This window comes from Artemia sp. Qi Xiang Cuo, chromosome 19 (assembly GCF_049724085.1).
Source record: "Artemia sp. Qi Xiang Cuo chromosome 19, ASM4972408v1, whole genome shotgun sequence".
In the NCBI taxonomy this organism is placed as follows: domain Eukaryota; kingdom Metazoa; phylum Arthropoda; class Branchiopoda; order Anostraca; family Artemiidae; genus Artemia; species Artemia sp. Qi Xiang Cuo.
The window spans coordinates 39305020-39327852 of NC_142812.1; the positions used below are offsets into that span (position 1 = coordinate 39305020).

A 22833-nucleotide genomic window follows, 5' to 3' on the forward strand; every position below is an offset into this window, starting at 1 on the left:
TAGATAGAAAATATGTTTTTGAGTAGGAAGCTCCTCCAGAACCCTTTGGGCCAGGGTTTTGAGTTATGCCCTGAGGGCATATAAGAACGATGTTTACACATTGTATTATTTATTTCTAATGTCCTTTACGGTAAGGTACTTCGTACCGAAGAAGTTGTTGTAGAAACTTCGAAAAGGGCTCATTCAATTGGTAATCGGAGTGGCTTGTGCCCTTTTTAATAGTCGAAAGTGATTGGAGGGCAACTAGCCCCCCCGCCCAGCATTCCCCCCAACACATCCAATCAACATTTTATGAGAGCCATTTTGTTCAGTGTAGTTGATTTCCAGATATAAATTATGTTTTTGAGGAGGACACTCCCTCAAAATCCTTTTGGCAAGGGTTTCAAGTTATGCCCTGAGGGCATATAAGAGCGATGTTGGCACAAATTATTATTTGTTATTATTTTTTCCCTTACACGAAGACATATAGTATCGAAAAAGTAGTCGTAAGCACTTCAAAAAAGGCTGATTAGATTAGAAATCAGAGTGGCTAGTGCCCTTTTTAACAGTCGAAAGTAATTGGAAGGCAACTAGCCCCCCCCACGCCCATCATTCTCCCAAACACATCCAATCAATATTTTTAGATAGCCATTTTGTTCAGTGTAGTTGATTTCCAGATAGAAATTATATTTTTGAGGAGGGAACTCCCCCACATCCCTCAGGGCAAGGGTTGTAAGTTATGCCCTGGGGCATATAAGGTTTTTATAGAACGCGTTGTCGTAGAAACTTCAAAAAGGGCTCATTCGATTGGAAATTGAAATGGCTAGTCCCATTTTTAATAGTCGAAAGTAATTGGAAGGGAACTAACACCCCTTCCATGCCCACCATTTCCCCAAACATATCCAATCAAATTTTTGAGATAGCCATTTTGTTCCACGCAGTTAAAAGTTCAGGAAATTATACACTCCCCCCACAGTCTTCAGGGCAAGGGTTATAAGTTATGCCTTGGGGGCATATATGTTTTTTATTGAAATCATTGTCGTAGAAACTTGAAAATGGTTCATTCGATTGGAAATTCAAAGGGCTAGTGCCCTTTTTAATAGTCGAAAGTGATTTGGGGGGAACTAACCCCCCTCTCACGCCCTTTTTAATAGTCGAAAGTGCTTTGAGGGCAACTAACCCCCCTCTCACGCCCACCTTTTCCCAAACAAATCCAATCAAAATTTTTAGATAGCCATTTTGGTTTCACGTAGTTTAAAGTTCATGAAATTATATCTATGAGCAGCACAATCTCACCACAGTCCTCAGGGCAAGGGTTATAAGTTATGCCCTGGGGGCATATAAGTTTTTATTGAAATCTTTGTCGTAGAAACTTGGAAAAGAGCTCTTTCGATTTGAAATTCAAAGGGCTAGTGCCCTTTTTAATAGTCGAAAGTGATTTGAGGGCAACTAACCCCCCTCTCACGGCCACCTTTTCCCCAAACACATCCAATCAAAATTTTTTGATAGCCATTTTATTAAACGTAGTTGAAAGTTTTGGAAATTAGGTTTATAAGGATGACAACCCCTCCCCCCATAACCCTCAGAGTAAGGGTTGTAAGTTATGTCCTGGGGGCATGTAAGGTCTTTTTATAGAAAGCGATGTTGTAAAAGCATCAAAAAGGGCTCATTCAATTGGAAATCTAAGGGGCTAGTGCCCTTTTAATAGTCGAAAGTAATTCAAGGGCAACTAACCCCCCTATCACGCCCACCATTTCCCCAAACACATCAATACAAAACTGGGATATATCCATTTTGTTCAAGGCAGTTGAAAGTTCTGGAGATTATGTTTAAGAAAATGATAACCCCCCTCAGAGCCCTCAGTCTAAGGGTTGTAAGATATTCCTTGGGGGCATATAAGGTTTATATAGAAAGTTGTTGTAGAAATTTCGAAAAAGGCTCATTTGTTTGGAAATTGAAATTGTCCTTTTTAATAGTTGAAAGTGAGTGGAGAGTAATTGACCCCCTTTCCATGCCCACCATTTCACCAAACACATTCAATCAAAGTTTAGAGAGAGCCATTTTGTTCAACGTAGTTGAAAGTTCTGGAAATTATGTATATAAGGATGACAAACCCCCCAGAGCCCCCATCATAGGTTGTAAGTTATGGCCTGGGGGCATATAAGGTTTTTATAGTTAGAGTTCTCGTAAAAACTTCAAAAGGGGCTCATTCAATTGGGAATTGAGAGGGCTAGTGCCCTTTTTAATGGGCGGAAGTGATTGGAGGGTAATTAACCACCCTCTCACGCGCACCAGTCGCCTTAACACACCCAATGACAATATTCAGATAGCCATTTTGTTCAACGTAGTAGAAATTTCTGGTAATTAGGTCATTGAGGGTGACCCCCCCCCCAGCCCTCAGGGCAAGGGTTGTAAGTTCTGCACTTGGGGCATATAAGGTTTTTATTGAAAGCGTTGTCGTCGGAAATTCAAAAGGGCTCATTTGATTGGAAATTGAAAGGGCTAGAGCCTTTTTTAATAGCTGAAAGGGATTGGAGAGCGACTAACCATTTTCCCAAAGTCATCCAATCAAAATTTTGAGGTAGCCATTTTGTTTAATATAGTTGAATGTTTTGGAAATTATGTCTTAGAGGATGACAGCCACCCTCACATCCCTTAGGGTAAGGGTTGTAATTTATGCCCTGGGGGCATATAAGGTGTTTATAGGAAACGTTGTCGTAGAAACTCAAAAATGTCTCATTTGGTTGGAAATCGACAGGCCTAGTGCCCTTTGTAATAGTCGAAAGTGATTGGAAGGCTTGAAATTTTTATAGTAAAGATCGATGTGGGTATAATGTATGATTTTTTTGTTGTTGTTGTTTAGACCAGGGCACTTCGTATCGAAGGAGTTGTCGTAGGAACTTCGAAAAAGGCTCATTTGATTGAAAATAGAAAGGGCTAATGCCTTTTTTAGTATTCGAAAATGATTGGAGGGAAACTAACCCCCTTCCACGCCCACCCTCCCATTTGCCTTTATGTTTAAAAAATAAATGTTGCCTTAAGATTAAATCAAAATGCACTGTGTTAATGCTAATTCCCAATAAGGCATCTCAGCAGTATCCCAAGAACGACTGAGGGTATTATGTCCAAACTTTCAAAGAAAGTAAGCAGATTTGTTTGCGAATGGTATCAAGTTTACCATTTCAGGTCAACTAGAGGAGGTATGAAATGAAATTAAACACTACTATTTGTGTCTAGATTTTTAAAAGGGTGTATGTTGTTAAAAATTGCGGAAAATTTTTCTCCAGCATACAAATAGCAGAACAAACTATAAAGTCTTAAAAAAACGAAAAGATTTAAAGTATTATTTTCTTCTTCCCTGAAAAGACTATGTCAATATAAAACGAACAGAAATTAATCAAAAAAAACTTTATCCACAAAATAAGTTTTCCAAAGAGAAGTAAAGAACTTCATTAAACAAAGAATGAGCAAAAATAAAATCAAGTTATCTACGAAGCGTGAAACTACCGCAAATCAGCAATGATAAATAAATTAAACCCAAAACGAACAGAAATTACAATAAATAACCGATTCAAACTCAAAACGAGCAGAAATTAACATAAGTTGGGCTCAAAACCCCTATGCCTGCTCAAGGCCAGAACATAATTTGCACTTTACTGTAAAAAATACAAATGAATGTGCATTGTCAGTTTAATATACATATACTGTTATTTATTAATCAAATTGTTAATATTATTTGATTTATTAAAGTTATAAAAGTAAGAAAATTTATATTTTTTTCAGTAAAGTGCAAATTATGTAACTGTGCAGGCAGAATTGCAGTCATCTTTAGAAAGATGTTCAAATTCACAGTGGTCCAAAATTTCTCCTGTGGGTGAACCAAATTTGCCTATTTGTTAACCGAAGGTTTCGGACCCCAGTTTTGGAAGAATATTCGCGACGAAATTGGCAGTAGCTACTATGTGGTTGAGTTTGACGAAACTACAAATACAGAAAGTAGGAAAGAGCTTGAAATGACAATATGATTTTAGTCTGAAAAGACGAAACGGTTTGTATTAAGTCATCTGGAGACGGTCTTTATTCGTCGAGCTAGAGCAGAAGACTTAAAGTTGGAAATAGTCAGAACAGTCGATGAGACTGGGTTGTCAATGTCTAAACTTCTTACGTCAAGTTGTGATGGCCCAAATGTTAACAAAAAAAAAACTTTTTTGGCCGATCAACAGGGAAAAATTTAAATTGACAAATGGCAATGGTCTCCTTGAAATTGGTACCTGCAACATCTATTTGGTTCAGAATGCTTTTCCGAAAGGTTTGCAGGACATCGGTGAGAACTACGCTGATCTAATTATCAAAGTGTACTATTTTTTAAAGAGTTCTTAAAAGAAAGACTAGGAGACTATAGGAAAAATTTAGAATAAAATTGGCATCAGCAGGGCAAGCTTTGTGGAAAAGAGCCAGATGGTTGTCAATAGGTCTTGCTGCTGCAAAAGTGGCGAAACAGTGGCCAGCTCTTTTCGAGTATTTCCCGTTTATACACAAAAGAAAAGGCCTAGTCCTATGAAATCAAATGCATACAGAGAGATCTTCCGGCCGATCAAACGACCCACCGTAAAAGCAGGGTGTCATTTTTTGTTGATAGCCTCAAACTTTTCAGACGTTTTACTGTCAAAATTCAACGTGAAGAGCCATTAGTGTACAAAATCTTTGCAGAGTTAGACGTTTTAATTCTAACATTGGCTGATTGAGCGTTAAAATCCGAAGTGACCAAAAATCTGAAAGGTGAACTAAACCGCCTGCCATTCGAAGGTGAAAAAAATCTTTTGCTCGCACTGCAAACGTTTGTGAGTAACGAGACTTTGACTGTATCCTGTTAATGGGCGAGTTAACGAAACGATCATTTATGCTGCGTATTCAAAAGCAATACTTTACGTCGGCAAGATATGTTCTGGAAGGGACTCTAAGGAGAAGCTTTGCGTAGTCAAAAGCTTCTATTTTCCTGCATCCCAATGAGATTTTAAGATCAGTTTCTACTCAGAGTGAATTATATGCTGCCAGTTAGTCATCCATTTCAACACAAAATGACTTACTAATAGAGGATTTCAAGGTATTCCAGTTATCCAGGCTTTCACCAGAGTCAGGAAAGATTTACAAAGATGACAACAAGATCATAAAGGGAGAAAAGTACCCAAACTTTTCTGCAGTCGTGAAAAATGCTTTAGCTATCTCACACTGGTCTGCCAGCGTTGAGAGGGAATTTTTTCTCTCCGGGAGAATCCTTAGCGAAGATAGAGTTTGTATGAATGAGTGAACTTCAAATGCAAAACTGTTTGAAACGGATGGGTTAAGCAAATCAGTAGGGTGTACACAAGATATTACTATTGCTAAAGATCTGATAAAACTGGCTAAGTTCGCTAGAATAAGTTATGATTATTACTTAGAGCGACAAAGAACTTTAAATAAAAAATGAAAAAGAACAGCAGGATTTTGAGACAGAAGAGTGGCTGAAGGAGCAGGGCTAGCGGAAACCTGTTTGAAAAGAGATACGATAAACTCCAGAAAGATATTGAAACGAAAAAAAGAAGCTTTCGAATCCAAGGAATGGTGAGGAGTTGTTGAAGAAAGCCCAGAACCGACTGAAAAATGGCATCGTAAAGAAGGAAATGATCACGGTATAGCTGGCTCAGTCCATAATAGATGGACCCCTGTTGATGTGCACTGAGCAAAAAAACAAAGCAGCTAACCTTGAAACTGCTCATGAAACTGATTGATGGAGTCAAAGGAGCAGCGTATGTTCTCTAGTTTCCGCTTTTATTTTAATATTATTTTTGTATCTGTTTTTACTAAACCGAAAAATCTTTGTTTCTTTAAAAAAAAAAAAAAAACAAAAAAAAAAAACGAAGAAACAGCTCCAGAAGGATTGGGACATGATGACTCTCATTTGGTATTTTTGCTTATCACTGAGACTGACGATGGAGAGGTATGAGCAAATCATTACTCCAATTTTTCTTTCTCTGTGTGGAAATTGATAGACATCGGTACAAAATTCTTGCTCGATTGGTTTTTCACTCTCTAAACAAATGTGACTTTGGGCTGTATTCAGCGTTTTTTTCTTCCTCATGGCTTTCTGAAATCAAACTTGGGTCCGAAATAGTCTCTAGCAAGGTCTCTAAATCAGAAGAAAATAGTTCTCTAAGTCTCTTATTTTCGGGCTTCGGAACTTGTGACCAAGTCCCAAATTGACGAAAAAAAACCTTTAAGCAAACTATCATAGCTATAAACCAATTAAACTTGGCCAGCTACAGTTAAAGTTGGAAAAAGTCTTTTAGTGTTTGAGCGTGTAGATCTTCGCATAATTGTAAGATGGTGTGATATACTTTAGTGCCATTGATGCTAATGTAAACTAGATGACAGCCCCCTTTTCAATGTGAAAGGGATAAATACAAGTTTACAATCTAATGAGCTTGATTCAGCCATGAAAACAATTATCTGTGAAAAGCTGAGAAAGCCAGACACGTTTCAGGTTTTTTTATTCTGTTTAATTCGGTTTTTGTTTAGTTTGTTTTCTGTCTTGTATTACCTGTTTTTATTATTTAATATTTTTGTTCATTATCAGATTTTCGCTGCTTATTTTCTTACTATCTGGTCTTTTATTTGTTCCCTTTTTATTGTTTTTAGGCTTAAAGATGTGCCAGTAAAGCAAGAGAAAAGGGCAGACTCATCTGTTGACAAAGCAAGATGTAGTTCAAATGAGTCATACTCCACATTTTTGAGGAAACAACATGCAAATGTTAGCTTTACTCCTGCTTGGGCTGATTTGGATCGTAAGCCTGCCGGTGAAGAAGATGATGATCCTCTTTTAAGAGTAAGTATTTGTTGCGTCATCTGAGCAGTTACGCTGAAAGAACTCACCAAAAAAGGAAAAAATGTTACAAGCATGGCAGAGATGCTTAGTTCAGTGAAGATATTTATTCGTCAAAGGAGATAATTTATGAAAACATAAAGGAATTTTAGGAGGTTTTTTTCCGGGGGGGGGCATCTTCTAGGAACTCTTGGGAAAAGTTTTCATCAAATGCTGCGGAGGTCTTGTAATAGTTAGGTACTGTTTGATGGTGCATGTATATATATCTAAACTTTTGCGAAACCAAGTAACATAATTTTCAAGCTTTGGGACGAAACATATCTCTCTAGATAGCGCCACTTAAAAGTAACTTTTCGTTAACTCCACCGGCTGCGTATAATTGTCGTAAAGTATCCTATTGCCACGACGATTGAGTTTGGGGAGCGCTGACCTAGACCAACATTCTTCCACCTAGGCTCTGTGATTAAAATTTTGTTAATTCCCTAACATTCTTTATTCGATTTACTTTTACTCTCTTCTACAGAATTTAAAAGCCACAATTTGACAGGTCCCCAATGCTGAAAGTTTTTTTCAGATTAACGTATCTGGAAGTACCAAATAATTCGATGTAGTAAATCTGTTTGGAGTAATATTGGATCCAGTTTGTGTATCCTCTTCCCAAATTGTTTTATCTCTCTATTTTTCCCCTTAATAAGGGTCCACTTTGTTAGTACTGCAGATACACTGTCCGAGGCAGTTTATTGAAAGGATATTTAAAAATTATGGGAAATCCAGCATTGGCTGATTGTTTTTCGTGCTGTTTTGTGTCAAAACGGAAAATCATTAATTTTTCAAGTTAAGTTGGAGTTTTTATGTAGTACATTTAAATACCTCTCGCGAAATATTATTGGTCCTGTACTTTGGCTTAATAATCCTTTCTGAAATTGAGGAACATACAAGTAACGTGGTAAGAGTAACTAAATTTGAATGCCCCTAATAGAGACTATGGTTACAACATAGTTTAATTGAAGAAAAAACTGCATAGGGATTAGAGAACCTCAATTCGACCTGACCGACTTGATCCTGCTATTTCTCAGAGAAATTTCTTCTTGAGGCTCTTGCTTTCGGTTGAAGAATGTGACTGGGAATATTTTGCGTTCAATTCAATGCCGAGTTTTGCATGCACATATTCTAGCTAGATGATGAAATCACAAATGCGTAGATAGTATGGATCAAGTTTAGAATATTACCAGCATAACAAACTAATGATAGTGCAGCCGGTAAGGATGAAAGAATAGGGAAGGCTGACTAAGCATCTATAATTCCTTTATCGAAAACCAAGGTAGAGGAAGCAGCTTTCCTTTTAGGCACCTGCCTTGGACGGCACACAAAACATTAACTGAACTCATAAGCAGCTTCCCTTTCAGGCACCTGCCTTGGACGGCACACAAAACATTAAACGAACTCAGAAGCAGCTTCCCTTTCAGGCCCCTGCCTTGGACGGCACAAAAAACATTAACTGAACTCTCAGAGTCTGATTAAGCATCTATAATTCCTTTATCGAAAACCAAGTTAGAGGAAGCAGCTTCCCTTTCAGGCACCTGCCTTGGACGGCACACAAAACATTAACTGAACTCAGAAGCAGTTTCCCTTTCAGGCACCTGCCTTGGGCGGCACACAAAACATTGACTGAACTCAGAAGCAGCTTCCCTTTCAGGCACCTGCCTTGGACGGCACACAAAACATTAACTGAACTCAGAAGCTGCTTCCCTTTCAGGCACCTGCCTTGGACGGCACACAAAACTTTAACTGAACTCAGAAGTAGCTTCCCTTTCAGGCACCTGCCTTGGACGGCACACAAAACATTAACTGAACTCAGAAACGAGAATACATTTCTCAGAGGGTTCTCATATGAGGGGCTGACTACGTTTTGCTGCATGAAGTAGCCTAACGTCAGGATTCAGCCATTTTAATGCTTTACGTATAGTATTGCCTGCAAGCACGAGAATTTCTAATGTCGCGCCGATGTTAATCATAGCGTTGGTGACTTCGGACAGTACTTGGCACGACCAGTTCAAGGTTTGAATCTGAATTAGTAAGATGGATATAACATTTTGAATTAGGATGATCTGTCAAAAGCAGTTTGACATGCTTACAGAAAGTAGTAGGCACCGCTATAGGGCCAAACAACAGGCCTTGGGTTCAACCTTGGCTATCTTGGAATAGGACGCACCTCTCCGGTCGAGAAAGAAGAAGGTGTAGTCCATTGGATTGTAATCATTTACATCAGCAGAGAAATATGCTGACCAACTGCTCAAAACATTTGAAAATATGGGGTGAATTCAAGGTGCCAATGCCAGAGGATTTTTACGCTTCGGCTCAACATAGTTCGTACGACAGGATTTTTTGGTACAGCAAAATTATTAGGCTTCTAGCTTGATTAGAAAACATCCAGAATAACTAGACCAACAGACTGACATATTGACTGACAGACTGACTGATAGACTGACAGAACGACAGACTGACAATCAGGAGGCATCCGGCTGGGAAAGTTTAGGTGGAATATGAATTTTGTCCCCAATCGGGGATATCTTTGGCAAACGAATGCGCCCTGGAAGGGCCCCTCGACACATTCCTTCAGAAACCAATTTAGGATTGAGAAGCTTGCGTTGAATTGGTTTTATTCTCTTTCTCTACAAAAAGAAAGAATAAAACAGCTCTTGTAGTAATGAAAATGGCATAAAAGACACAGGGTCTATTTACAAGAAATGATGCATTTAAAAGTTAGAAAGAAAAATTTTGTTGACCCCTCGTTACACTCTATCGCAGACATAATGTATTAGTGTAGTACGTTCTTTGATGTGCTTTATGGCAGTCATTCAATTTTTTATTTTGATGTGACTTTATTTGGTTCTAAACTGCCGTTTACACAGGCTAGTGTAACCTCCGTCTTCTTAGGTGTGTCTCATGCTGGAAAATACTTGCCAATCTTCATAATTTTTTACAAAAGAAAAATAAGCTAGCTGCGTTGTTTATAAGTAGTATTTCTAAGTTATGAAACGCAGATATTCGAGTATCTCGTCAGTTTTTCAAATTCCTCTGCTTCTTTTTTGAACTCTAGTTGAAGTGTTTCGTAAATAACTACAAGTCGGCGAAAAAATTGGGTTGAAACGAAGCAAAGCTCGAGTGCTGTAGTAGACAGTTTCCTTGTACTGACATGGATATTATAATATTCTGTTAAAAGAATTTTTTGTTCCGGTTTTATGTGATTAATGAAAATGTATCTCATTTTTCTGTTTGTCTGGATGTAGAAGTTGTATTAACTTTGGGATTAATAATCAAAAACAATTTTGCATTACAAAATGTCTTTAAAAAGCGAAAGACTCCCCTAAAAATTTCTACTATTGCTGAAAGTGCATGAAATATGCATATTTTCAATCAGTGTCAAATGAAAAATTTTACTATGTAAAACGGAAAAAAAGTCAAAATTGACAAAGTCAAAGTCTAAAAAATACCAGATTGCATAACTTCTAGATAAAATTTTATTTTACACGCCCTAACTTGTTGTATTTATATGTGTAATTTCTTTGACTATCGCTGTCTTTTCATAATTAAATATAGAATAATAAAAGATAAAAAGGATGGCATATTTCAATAAAAAAAGGAAAATGAACCATATGTCTCGAGACCGTCTCTGGGAGCATATCTCAGGAGCAGAATGAAATAAATACACTCGAAAAAAGGAGAACCAATGCAAAAAGCGTCTTTAGACTTACATCAAACATCAATTAAAAAAAAAAAATGACACTAGGATTAATTGGGCCGCAGCGAAAACGATGTGTTCTAGCTATTCCCTGACTATTAAGATCAAAACATTCAGGATGTTTTGATCTTACCGAGTTGTATTTATTATTTATCTGGAAAGTATCTGGGAAGAGGTTTGTTTATTCTAGTTCTTCTTCTTTCTTTTTCAATATTTGTTGTATTGTTGCATTCCTTTCTTATTCTTTTTAAAGAAGAAAAGTAATGTTGCATTAATTGTTTTTCTTCTTTTTTTTTAGTCTGTAGGTGATTATTTATCAGACAAGACTATAGCTCTACCAAAGGGAGTTTTGGGATATACTAGAATGACTGATATCAATAAAGAAACTCGTTCAGAAGGGTCGAAGATTATTTCCTTGGAATTCCACAAGTCAGAACCGGTTGCACTTGTTGGTGGAAATCATGGCATAGTAACCCTGTTTAAGGTCAGTATTTTTTTTCACAGTCAGTTTTATCTTTTTAGATAAATTCTTTTGTTACTTTTTGATTTTCATTAGCTCTATTAATCATTGTAACAAATAGAAAGTAAATCAATGAAGATTCAAAAAAATTCAGAATGTCAAATGTATCTCATTATGTACAGTAACATATATATATATATATATATACATATACATATATATATATATATATATATATATATATATATATATATATATATATATATATATATATATATATATATATATATATATATATATATATATATATATATATATATATATATATATATATATATATATATATATATATATATATATATATATAAATGCATATATATATATATATATATATATAAAATGCCTCTGAGCATACGGTTTTCAGTATTTTTGTTTCGATTGACATTCTTGGAAACTGTTTTGCTTGTCTAAGAAAGACAAAACTTGTTGTTACATAGGCTAGAGCGTTACTATCTGGATAGAGCAGACAGACTAGTAAGGAAAAGCAGTGACCCTCTTTGCCTCTGGAGTCAATAGGCTAGGTGGTGGCAGGGTTCGGTTGGCTTTGTTAATTACTTAGAAAACTCTTTTCTGAGTGTCATTTTTACACACAGAGAAAAAAAAGAGAATGGCTCCAGGAACAAAATACGAAGGAGGTGTTGTTAAAACCAGGTTTCTTGAACGATTTTGAGCATACGTATGTTTTTCGAACTATTAGACTACTTCCAAGCGCCCTTTTTTATTTGATTGCATTTCTGATGATAGCCTATATATTTTTCTACTGTCTTCTTTTCTTTTTTTAATGTTTAGGGTTTGAAGTTTCAGCTTGAATAAGAAGGGGAAAGTGCAAATTCAAGGAGACTTGGTTTGAAGAGAAAGATGTAATACCAAATTAAAGAGTGGTGCAGAACCGTTCCGGGAGATCTGGTCTCTTTCTACTGTTCAAATCAGAAAGTAAGAAAGAGCTTCAAATGAGGATCCGATTCTGGTCAGAAAACATGTAACGAGTGGTAGAAAGACATCTGAAAACTGCGTCAATTAGAAATTCCACAGCCGAAGTCAGAAATAGCCAGAACGATCGTTGAGAGTGGTTTATCGATCTCTAAACTACTAGCGATAATTTGTGACGGTCCGAACATGAAAAAAACTTTACCCACTGATTGACAGTGAAAAAAGCGAATTGACAGGTAGTGAAGGTCTCCTTGATATTGGTACCTGCAAGATCATTTGGTACCCAACGCTTTTCGGAAGGGTTTGCAGGAAATCCGTGAGAATTGTTCCGATCTGATCATCAAAGGGTAGTTCTTTTTTAGTGGGTTGCCGGCTAGACAAGAAGACTACGGAAAGATTTAAGAGGAAACTTGCGTTCCTAAGTCTCGATTTTTAAAACACGTACCCACCAGATGGTTAACAATAGGACATGCCACTTCAAGTCTATGGGAACAGATGCCAGCTCTGTCTGAGGGCTTCGTTGTCTATATTCCAAAGAAAAATCCTAGTCTTCTGAAATCAAATGCATGTAAATAGATCATCCGGCTGATCAAACAACCGACCATGAAAGCAGTGTGTTATTTTGTTGCTGATAGTCCGAACCTTTTCACACGCTTCACCGAAAATTTTCAATGGAAAGAGCCCCTAGTGCGTGAACTCTATGCAGAGCCGAATCTGCTGGTCTTGACATTGGTTGGACGAGTTTGAAAACCCAAAGCGACCGAAGAGCTAAGGGATGAACTAATGCTTCAACCATTCGAAGATGAAAAGAACTTTGTGCCACTGCTTTAGACAATTGTGATTGAAGAGATTGTCAACTGTCTCGAGTCGGTAGACGAGCTTTCAAAACGCCCGTTCATGCAGCTTGTTCAGAAGCATTATTCTACGACCGGAAGATATGTCCTAAAGCAAATACTCGGCGGAGATTTTTGCAGTTGTTGAAAGCGTTAACTTTTCTACATCCCAATGAAGTTTAAAGCCAGTTTCTTCTCAAAGTTTGTTATATGTTGCCAGGAAGTTACCCATCGCGACGCAAAAGGACATGGTAGTTGAAGAGTTTAAGCTATTCCAGTTATCCGGACTTCCACCGGGGCCAGGAAGGATCGACGACAAGTGGAACAACGTAATTAAGGGAGGGAAATATCCAAACTTGTCTGAAGTCGTTAAAAATGCTTTGACCATTACACACGGGTCTGCCAGTGCTGAGCGGGGTGTCTCCCTTTCCGGGCGAGTTCTCAGCGGAGACAAAGCTTCGATGAGTGAACGAAGTTTGACTGCAAAAATTTTTGTGATAGATGGGTTGAGCAGATTTGGAGAACCTGCTCAAAATGTTGCTATCATCGAACACTCGATAAAACTAGCCAAATCTGCTAGAAATAGCTATGATTTGTACCTACAGCAGGAAAAAGCCTTGGAAGAAAAAACTGAGAAAGAACGGCAGGATTTGGAGGAAAGAAAACGGCGGAGAAAGCTGCAGCCCGCTGAAACCTCTTTGAAAAGACAGAAAATAGAGACTCTTGTAAAATCTCTCAAAGAAAAAAAAGAAGCGTTTGGTTCCAAGGAACAGGCCGCAGACGAGTTGCTGAAGGAATCTCATAACCGGCTGAAAAAAAGGCATTGAAAAGAAGGACATCGTCAAGATACAGCTAGCGCAGGCCATGATAGATGGGACACAGTCGATGCGTAATGAACAAAAAAATATAGCTGCCACTCTTGAAAACGCCCAGCAGCAGTTAGAGTCAAAGAAACAGTTGCTGATCACATCTCTGTTCCAGCAGAAGGCAGTGCAAAAAAAGGGAAAAAAATAGGTTTTGTGTTCTAGTTACCGTACCCTTATCTCTTTTATCATATTTTTGAATCTGATTTTTTGTATTCGAAAGTAAAGCGTTCAGAAAAAAAGAAGAAAAAAGCTCCTCCCATGACATGGTGATTCTCAGATGGTCTATTTCATAATTATCACTTGGCCTCTGATCATGGAGAGATATCTGCAAATGATCATTCCCATTCTTTTTTCTTTAGTCAAGTGACATTTATATGACATATATATACATAAATATGTGTGTGTTTTACCGTGAATGTCAGAAATTGATGAATGTCGACACTCACCGGTGAATGTCCGAAATACCTATTTGTCTCCTTGGATCTGATCAGCGTTGTCAAATCTTTTTCAGTTTAACGCAAGGTTTGATGATGGCAGGTCAGGTAATGTTAGATTAGGTTTGGTTAGATTGCACTAGCTTTGCTTAGGTTAGGTTTTTAACCTATTTCTGATATTTATAACCAAATTTAACCTAATCTAACCTAAACTAACATAATCTAGATTGAAGAGGCTGACTCGCGAAGGTAATTGAATCCAAGCAGAGAAATAGGAATTTAGGACATTCACCGGTGAATATCGACATTAACCAGATTTCGGGCATTCACGGTAACCTATAATGTTACCTGATTACTGATTAATTGCTCTTGGTAGTTGGCAGCTCAAGGATTTTGTTTAAGTACGACTCTGTTCAAGGGTGCACACATTAGGGGGATCGGGATCATTTCAACCTATTAGATTACCAGAAACTATACATATTTTCAATAAACTATATAATACTAACTATATAATAAATTTATATAATATATAATATAATTTATATAACTATATAATATATAATTAAAAACTATATAATACATATAAAAAATATATAAAACTATATAATATAATTTATATAATTGAAAACCTCCCTCTCCGTTCACCCTGAGTATCTTAGTAAAAATGTTATTGTAAGTCATCCAAAAAATTTTAGATTTTCTGAAATTTTTATTGAAAATTAAAATTTTGCCTGAAAATCTTAACTGTAACTCCAGATTTTAGTTCATGAGCAAAAAGACTCAAAAGTTTTATAGATAAAAGAAAAGACAAATAATAAGTAGAAATTTGGTTCATTTTTAAGCCCACGTTTTCTTTCCTTTCTTCTATGGTGCCTTAGTACCTCCTCCAACTGTTGATAGATACATGATATCTCTGATCTTCTCGTACTTACTTTAAAATGATCCTTTATTCTTAAGTGGAATTATTCACTTTCTAACTTTCTTTTTTATTAGTGAATGTGAAGAACCTGATGATATTGAGTTTTCTTTGTTATTCAGTTCTCTACATGTTCTTTCTTCTCTTCGTTTCAAAAAGAAAAACATTGGGTTTTTGGGTTTTTGGGTTTTTTTTTTTTTACTTACTGCTATTGAGTAGGTGTTGTTAAAGTGGACTGATGACTGGTTAAGCCCCCCAAGCTATTAACTTCATTGTATATTAATGCTCAAGGCTCCATGGCTAGGAAAGACGGCATAGGATGAATGAGAAATTTCTTCATAAAAATATATATTTGTGTATGGTACAAAAGAGAATAAAAATATGAATTTTTTCCATTACTGCTTAATATAGTTCACTTATTGTTATTGGATTTACCCATTATATTGATGCCAGATCCATTTGCTCTTGAAAATATCACCTGATATTTTTGTGAAGGATATATATTGCTCCTCTAGTCCTATTTAAAAAGTATAAAGGCAGAATTTCGTTCCCTATTCTTGGCGTTTGCAAGAAAGGGCTGAAGAATAAGTCGAAATATGAAATACTTTCAATATCAAATGTCTTCTTTTCTCTACGGTGCCTTTTCTCATTTATGTTTTATCCTTTTATTTGGCCTTCCTGTTGCTGTTGCGAGATACAGAATGCACCTAATCTTTTCATACAGGAAATGAATTATATTTTGTAAGAAATAACTGTCTTGCCAACTATCCTTTTTATTTGTGTGTGTGGAGGTCAGAGGAAATGGAATTGGTTTTTTTTATTCAAAGAACGAAACTTCTCTTTACTCTCCATTTTAGAAGCAAAAACTTAACTATATTCTTTATTTGCTTCCTAGGCGTGTTATTAAAGTGCAGTCGAGAATAAGGAAGCTTTTTGTTAAAACCATAGACGCATTAATTTATATTAGACCACCGAAAGAATGAGTTTTGGTAAGCTCTTTGCGTTTTTCCGCCTTGCCACTAGGAAAGGTAACCAGGAAAGCAGGAAAGGTAAGATGTTTGAAGCAGGCCAGACCAATTTTCTTATTCTCTTTCCCGTTCACTGCCCGTGTCAAGAGATTCAACGACCTCGTTTTGCCAATAAGAGATAAACTAACTAAATGTGTCCAATAAGAGAGTCATTCATACTCCTGCCATTTACCCGTGCCCCAGCCATTTAAACATTTGCCTCTCAATTACTTGGACTATCTGTCTTGGCTTTTTTCTGTCTACAATTACCCAGCCCAGTCTTGATACAACCTATGCAACCTATTCCCCAAAATACTTGATAACTTCAATTATTCTTTATGACCATTGATTGTCACCATTTTCTTGTTAGATGCCTAAGGGCTGTTTATCTTTTCGTGTATTGCAATCGTTATCTGGTATCTATTCGGGCGTTAAAACTGTGGATGAAGCATATCTTTATGGGAAAAATAATAATAAAAAAGTCAACATTTATTTTGAATATTGTTAATGTAAGGTTAAGTTGTTATCCTTGTATTTCGATGTCTTGTTCTAAGACTATCTTGCTCTTAAAAATATACTTTATTTAATGTTATTTTAAACTCCTTTAGTCCTGTTTATTCTATTTTTCGAAAGAATAATAGGGCAAAAAGAATTTTTTATTCTCTTTTCATGGTATTTGCAGGAAAGGGCTAAAGAATTAGCAGAAACGTGAGATGCTTTTCAACATCATATGTCTTGTTTTCTTTTCTCTAAGGTGCCTTTTCTCATATATTTTTTTTCTCCTTTCATTAGACTTTACTGCTACTATTTTAAGATATGTAATGCACCTAATCTTTTCATACATGAAAATGAAGCTTTTTCTCCTAAGAGATTACTGTCTTGCTAGCTTTCCTTTTTATTTTTGTATGTAAAGGGTCTGATGAAATGGAATTTTGTTATTCAGAGAGATAAGCCTCCCTTTGGTCTCCATTTCAAAGGAAAAAATTTGAATGTTTTCGCTACTGGCTTCCTAGTGGTGTTGCTAAAGTGGACTCGGAAATAATGAAATTCTTTGCAAAAACAGATACAACCTAGCTAAAATAACAATGAAACTTTGGGAGAATCAATTATTTTTCCAAAAACTGCTTACTCATTTAATTGGAAAGTGAATGGAGTAATTGGAGATTTTCTATAAAGCACATAGTACGTTATACGAAAAGTGTGGTTTTTTAATCCCGCTATGTAGGGCTATAATGAGAGAAAGGACGAGATGGCTAGGACACGTTCTGCAGATGAAGGGTAACGTATTGCCAAAGATTGTCATTTTCGGACAATTAAATAAAAAAATAAAACAAGTTTTTTCAACTGAAAGTAAGAAGCAACATTAAAACTTAAAACTAAAAGAAATGTTACCTATGTGAGGGGTGTTGCCCCCTCCTCAACACATCGCTCTTCACGCTAAAGATTTTAGTACTTATAAAAAATACCTTATCGTTTAAATTAAACGCCCCTTTTGTCTCAGGAGCCATTTTTGAAGAATTGGTACAAAATTCAAACTTTAGCGTAAAGAGCGAGGTGTTGAGGAGGGGCCAACACCTCTCATATACGTAATAATTTCTGTTCGTTTTAAGTTTTATTGTTGCTTCTGATCGTTTTTAAACCTGGAAATCTGGATCCACCTCCAGGGAAAATCTTCCTCCCTATGGAAATATCCTCCAGACGATTCAATCCCGGTTAAAATTTATCCTAAACAATTACCACTAAAATCTCCACGCGTAAAATTGAGTCAGAAAATAAAAAGCAAGACATAAAAAGGATTTTGTATAGGAATTCTGGAAATTCCCCCAGTGAAAAATATCCCCTGAAAAGATTACCCCTTGGAAACTTCCCTCCCCATAGAAAATTCTCCCCGTGGAAAATCCCCCCAGTAAAAAACTCGTCTCCCCCCACCCGAAAAATGTATGCTTACTTCCAAATAACAAATACTATATCTAAACAATGGGCACATTTTATAACTTAAAGATCTTTCCCCAGGGGTAGTAGGGGCGGGGGTCATGTTATCTCCAAAGGCATAGTTATTGGGTTTTTCAACTATGCTGAACAAAATGGTATCTTAAAATTTTGATCAGACGATTTTGGGAAAAAAGGGTCATGGGAGGGGGCCTAAGTGCTCTCTTATCCTTTTGGTCACTTAAAAATGGCACTAGAAGTTTTAATTTCCGTTCGAATGAGCCCTCTCCCGATATCCTAGGACCTCTGGGTCGATACAATCACCCCTGGAAAAAAAAGCAAATAAACACGCATCTGTGATCTTTCTTCTAACAAAAAAACTTCCACATTTTTGAAGTTAGAAGTTTAAAACATCTACAGTTGGGTTCTCTGATACGCTCAATATGGTGGAGGGACTTTCATTAAGATCTTTTGACTTTTAGGGGTGTTTCTCCCCTTTTTCGAAAATCAAGCAAATTTTTTAATGCTCGTAACCTTTGATGAGTAACACTAAGCTTAATGAAACTTATACATTTGAAATCAGCACAATAAGCCGATTCTTTTTGTATATCTATTGGTATCAAAATTCAGTTTTTTAGAGTTTCGGTTACTATTGAGCCGCGTCACTCTAAGTAAGGAGTTACCACGAACTGTTTGAAAAGTGGGTCGTTCCCGAATGGAGTGGGATGATGTCGCAAAGAAAGATTTAGGGGAAATGAGAACTTCTTGGGACGGTACAAAGACGGAGGGTTTGAATAGTTGGGATGGAGGACGAACATGCGCAGTTGTGTTGACTTCGGGCGGTTTGGTTCTGCAATTAGTTATTAGTAGTAATAGTAGTAGTAAATAGTGTTGGGCGATATTTTGATTAAACAACATTCGATATTTTTACTTTCGATATTTGATAATCGATATATCGATTTCAATATTTCCGATCAGTTTTTTGCTCAGATTAATTTTAGGGTTTGGTAAAATTCAATTACGAAATTTACATTTAAAGAGTATTTTGCACCCTTTCTTCCGAATTTTGAATAAAATAAAAAGACTTCCAATACATGAATGAACTTACATATACCCTGATTTGGAATTACTCGGGCTCAGGATAAAGAAAAATAAGCTACCGGCCATTTTTGGCTATTCAAATCAGTAATATGTCAATATTTTCTCCTGGGAATTGGTTCAGCCTTTCAGTGATCGAATAAAATAAATCATTTTTTTTCAACTGAAAGTAAGGAATAACAATAATACTTAAAAGAGCATAAATTTTCCCGTATATAAGGGGAAAACCCCTCTCAATACCTCGCTCTTCACGCCAAAGTTTCTTTTTGATTTTCAAAAATCTCCTGACTCTAGTTAAACGGCTCTTGCGTTTCAGGAGTTGTTTTTAAATAATCGGGACAAAAAGTTAAAATTAGCGTAAAGAGTGAGGTATTGAGGAGGGGGTCCACCCTCATATACGGGATAATTTCTGCTTGTTTTAATGCTGCTCATTACTTTTAGTTGAAAAATTCGTTTTTTTATTTAATTTCTGATCGTTTTTCAAATAACGCCAGAAAATACACCTTTTCTCTCCATGGACAAAATCCCCCCAAGAAAATTCCTCCTTGGAAAGATTCTCCCGCGTAAGATCCTCCTTCCCCCAGACGATTCTATCCCTGCTAAAAATTCCCCATAAAAAACGTCTTGCGTACAACTCAACCAGGAAAACTATTTTTAGCCTATTTTCGTTTGAAAAAAAAGACTCGTTTTCCTTTTAATTTCTAATTGTTTTTCAAATAGTGCCGGAAATCCTCCCCGCGGAAAATTTTCCCTGGAAATTCTACCCTCCCAGTGTCTAAACGGAAGGTTTCTCCCACGTGAAGTTCCCCCATGGAGAATCTCTCCTGTGGAAAATTGACCCCCCCCCCCCAACCACAGAAATATCTACCTGATAACTTCCACTCCTTTGAAACTTTTACCAAGGTTATTTCCCTAGAATATCTTCAAATGCGGAATTGGCAAAAGAAAGTAGGTAAAATAAAATGAATTTCATATAAGAATTCCGGTAATTTCCCCCGAGTATAGTTTCCCTTTGAAGGTTCATCCCTGAAAACTTCCCTCCCCACGGTAAATTCTTCCCTTGGAAAATCCCCTCGCCCCCGCAGAAAATTTTCCCCACAGAAAAATCTTCCTCCCCAAAAATGTGTTTACTTCCCAATAATAAATACTATAGATAGATAGATAGATGATTTATTCAGCCGCTAGGCCACAAATATTACAATGACTATATAAGACAGCAGCCAGCATACACTCAAATAAATGGTATAACTACTAACAACAAACAAAAACCTTAAACCCATTTTTTACATCTTTTTAAACCCTCTTTTATAAATCCAATAACTACTATAATCGTCTCCCGGGATGAAGATTTAAGGATCCCAGGAAAAAAAACTTCCCAATCAACTAAATACTTCAATCTCAAATCTGAAAGCCCCTGGCACATCGTCAAAAAATGGAGTAAATTTTCTTCCCCCATACCACATAAAGAGCAAGTATAACATGATGCCGGGCCCTGAGCATTTCTTTCAAATACTTTCAATCTGCTTTTTAAGGGCAAACCATTTGCTGGGACCTGGAACCATAGACGCAAGTTTTCCGGTGGCAAATTCAGCTTAAAATAATATTCTAGTCCAAAAGACTCTTTTATCTTTGAATACTGGCGCAAGGTTTCAGATTTTTCAATCTGTCTATACCACAGCTGAATCTTTCGATTCTTCTTAACATGCTTTTCCTTCTGATAAATTTCCCGTCAATAGTCCGTTGAAGCAATATTTTCGTTCCAAGCTCGCGAAATACTAACATTATCGAAGAGAGGTTCAACATGAAATGGTCATGATCTTTGTCTACCTTGCTACAATAATTCCAAATGTCCGGCTTTCATGAGCCTGTCATCTGGTAATTGGTTCATATTCAGCCAAAATTTTACTACTTGTAATCTGCTTTCGTTATACAGCGAAAACAAACCTAGATCTTCCTTAAGAGCCTGTGTATGAGTTGTAGCATGTACCCTAACCAATCTTTTATAATATTTTAGTTGAATCATTTCTAATTGCGGGATCACCTCATATCCCCAAAGCTCCGCACCATAATGAATAGTAGGGCGAATTTTCGATTGAAATAAATACTGATGCATTTTAATAGTTTTAATTTCATTTCAAGCTGAATGTAACCACAGGAAAATTTTCAAAACTTACAACACTTTCCCCAGGGACTTGCAGGGTCGTGTCATCCCCAGAGGCATGAATAATTGACCTTTCAACTATGCTGATCAAAATGGCTATCTCAAATTTTTGATCGGATCCCTTTGGGGAAAAAGGAGCGTGGAAAGGAGGGGGAATCTAGTTGCCCTCCGATTGTTTTGGTCACAAGGATGGGATCTAGAACTGTTATTTCTGTTCGAGAAAGCCCTTTCTCGATCTTATATAACCATTGGTTCGATACCATCACCCTTGCAAAAAAACGAAAGGAAAAAATAAACAAAACAGAACAAATAAACACGCATTCGTGATCTTTCTTCTGGCAAAAATTACAAAATTTCACATTTTTGCAGATGGAAGCTAGAAACCCTTACAGTATGATTTTCTGACATGCCGAATCGGATGGTGTGATTTTTATAAGATGCTTTGACTTTTTAGTGGCGGTCCCATCCGGTCTAAAAAAATCTGTACAAATTTTCAAACAAATTTTCTCAGGCTCGTAGATTTTGATGGGTACATGGAACTTGATGAATTTTATGGAGTTGGCATAAAAAGCCAATTCATTTGATGTATCTGTTGTTATCAAAATTCCATGTTTTAAAGCATCGGTTGTTACTGGGCTGAGTTACTCCTTACTTACAGTATGTTACCACGAACTATTTGAATAACTGATCAGGCTTGGAATCCAATTTTAGAAAGGACATTGGTGGTCGGTATGGACATTAATTTTATGACTAGTTGGTATAGGTATTTCTGAGACCTATATAATAAGACTTCTACGACTTGAATGGATCCGTTTTCTTGGAACTAAAGACTCCCTACTGAAAATCTGGAGAGCCGTGGCAGATGCAGCTGCTGACGAAGCTTGTCTTGCATTGACTGTTAAAAATCCGTCATGTGATCCCCCCAAAACGGCTCGATTCTGTAATGGCTGAATCACAGGTACTTGATTCGGCACCTGCATCTGTTGATACAGATTCCAGTAAGGCCCAATCCATGTCTCTTGCTATTTTACTCTCAACTTGGAGAGTATCGTCAGGGATAATATGCAAGTTCTAGAAAAGCAGATTGAGGTATGTGGCAATCGTGACAAATGTGATCTGAGCAAGGCCTATAAAGTTAGAAGATATTTTATCTAGCCAAGCCTTTTGGAGGTTCTCAACAACATTTGAGAATCCATCCTCGGTAAACGTACTTTGAGAAGAGGATATGCCAACTTATGGACATGCTGTGTATCAGCATATAAGAGTAAATGGATTGAATATTGTTCTTCCTCTCGGCCATTTGTGAAACAATTGTCTATGTTAAATCTTTTCTGCTGGACGTTCACCAGTAGTTACCAGAAAAAGCCGAAATAGTGTCGTTTCCATATAGATATTTAGGTTTCGATGTTCGATATTTGGTCCGATTCGATATATCGGTATCTAATATTGCCCAATCACTAGTAGTAAAGCATCATAGAATGTTCAAGGCTGACAAGTAATCCCAAACTACTCGTATACTAAACTTTGTGTGAATCGTTCGATATTTTTTCCAAAACTAA

General features: G+C 36.8%; 1 protein-coding gene across 3 annotated transcripts in view; it reads left to right on the plus strand.

Moving 5' to 3' along the window:
* wcd (U3 small nucleolar RNA-associated protein 18 homolog wicked) overlaps positions 1–22833 on the plus strand; it is an 81698-nt gene that overhangs the window by 26145 nt on the left and 32720 nt on the right. For all 3 annotated transcript variants that reach the window (XM_089105365.1, XM_089105364.1, XM_089105366.1), the window contains exons 3-4: positions 6655–6841; positions 10879–11064. In XM_089105365.1, the coding sequence (XP_088961491.1) occupies positions 6655–6841; positions 10879–11064 (373 nt within the window). The remainder of the gene's footprint in view (positions 1–6654; positions 6842–10878; positions 11065–22833) is intronic.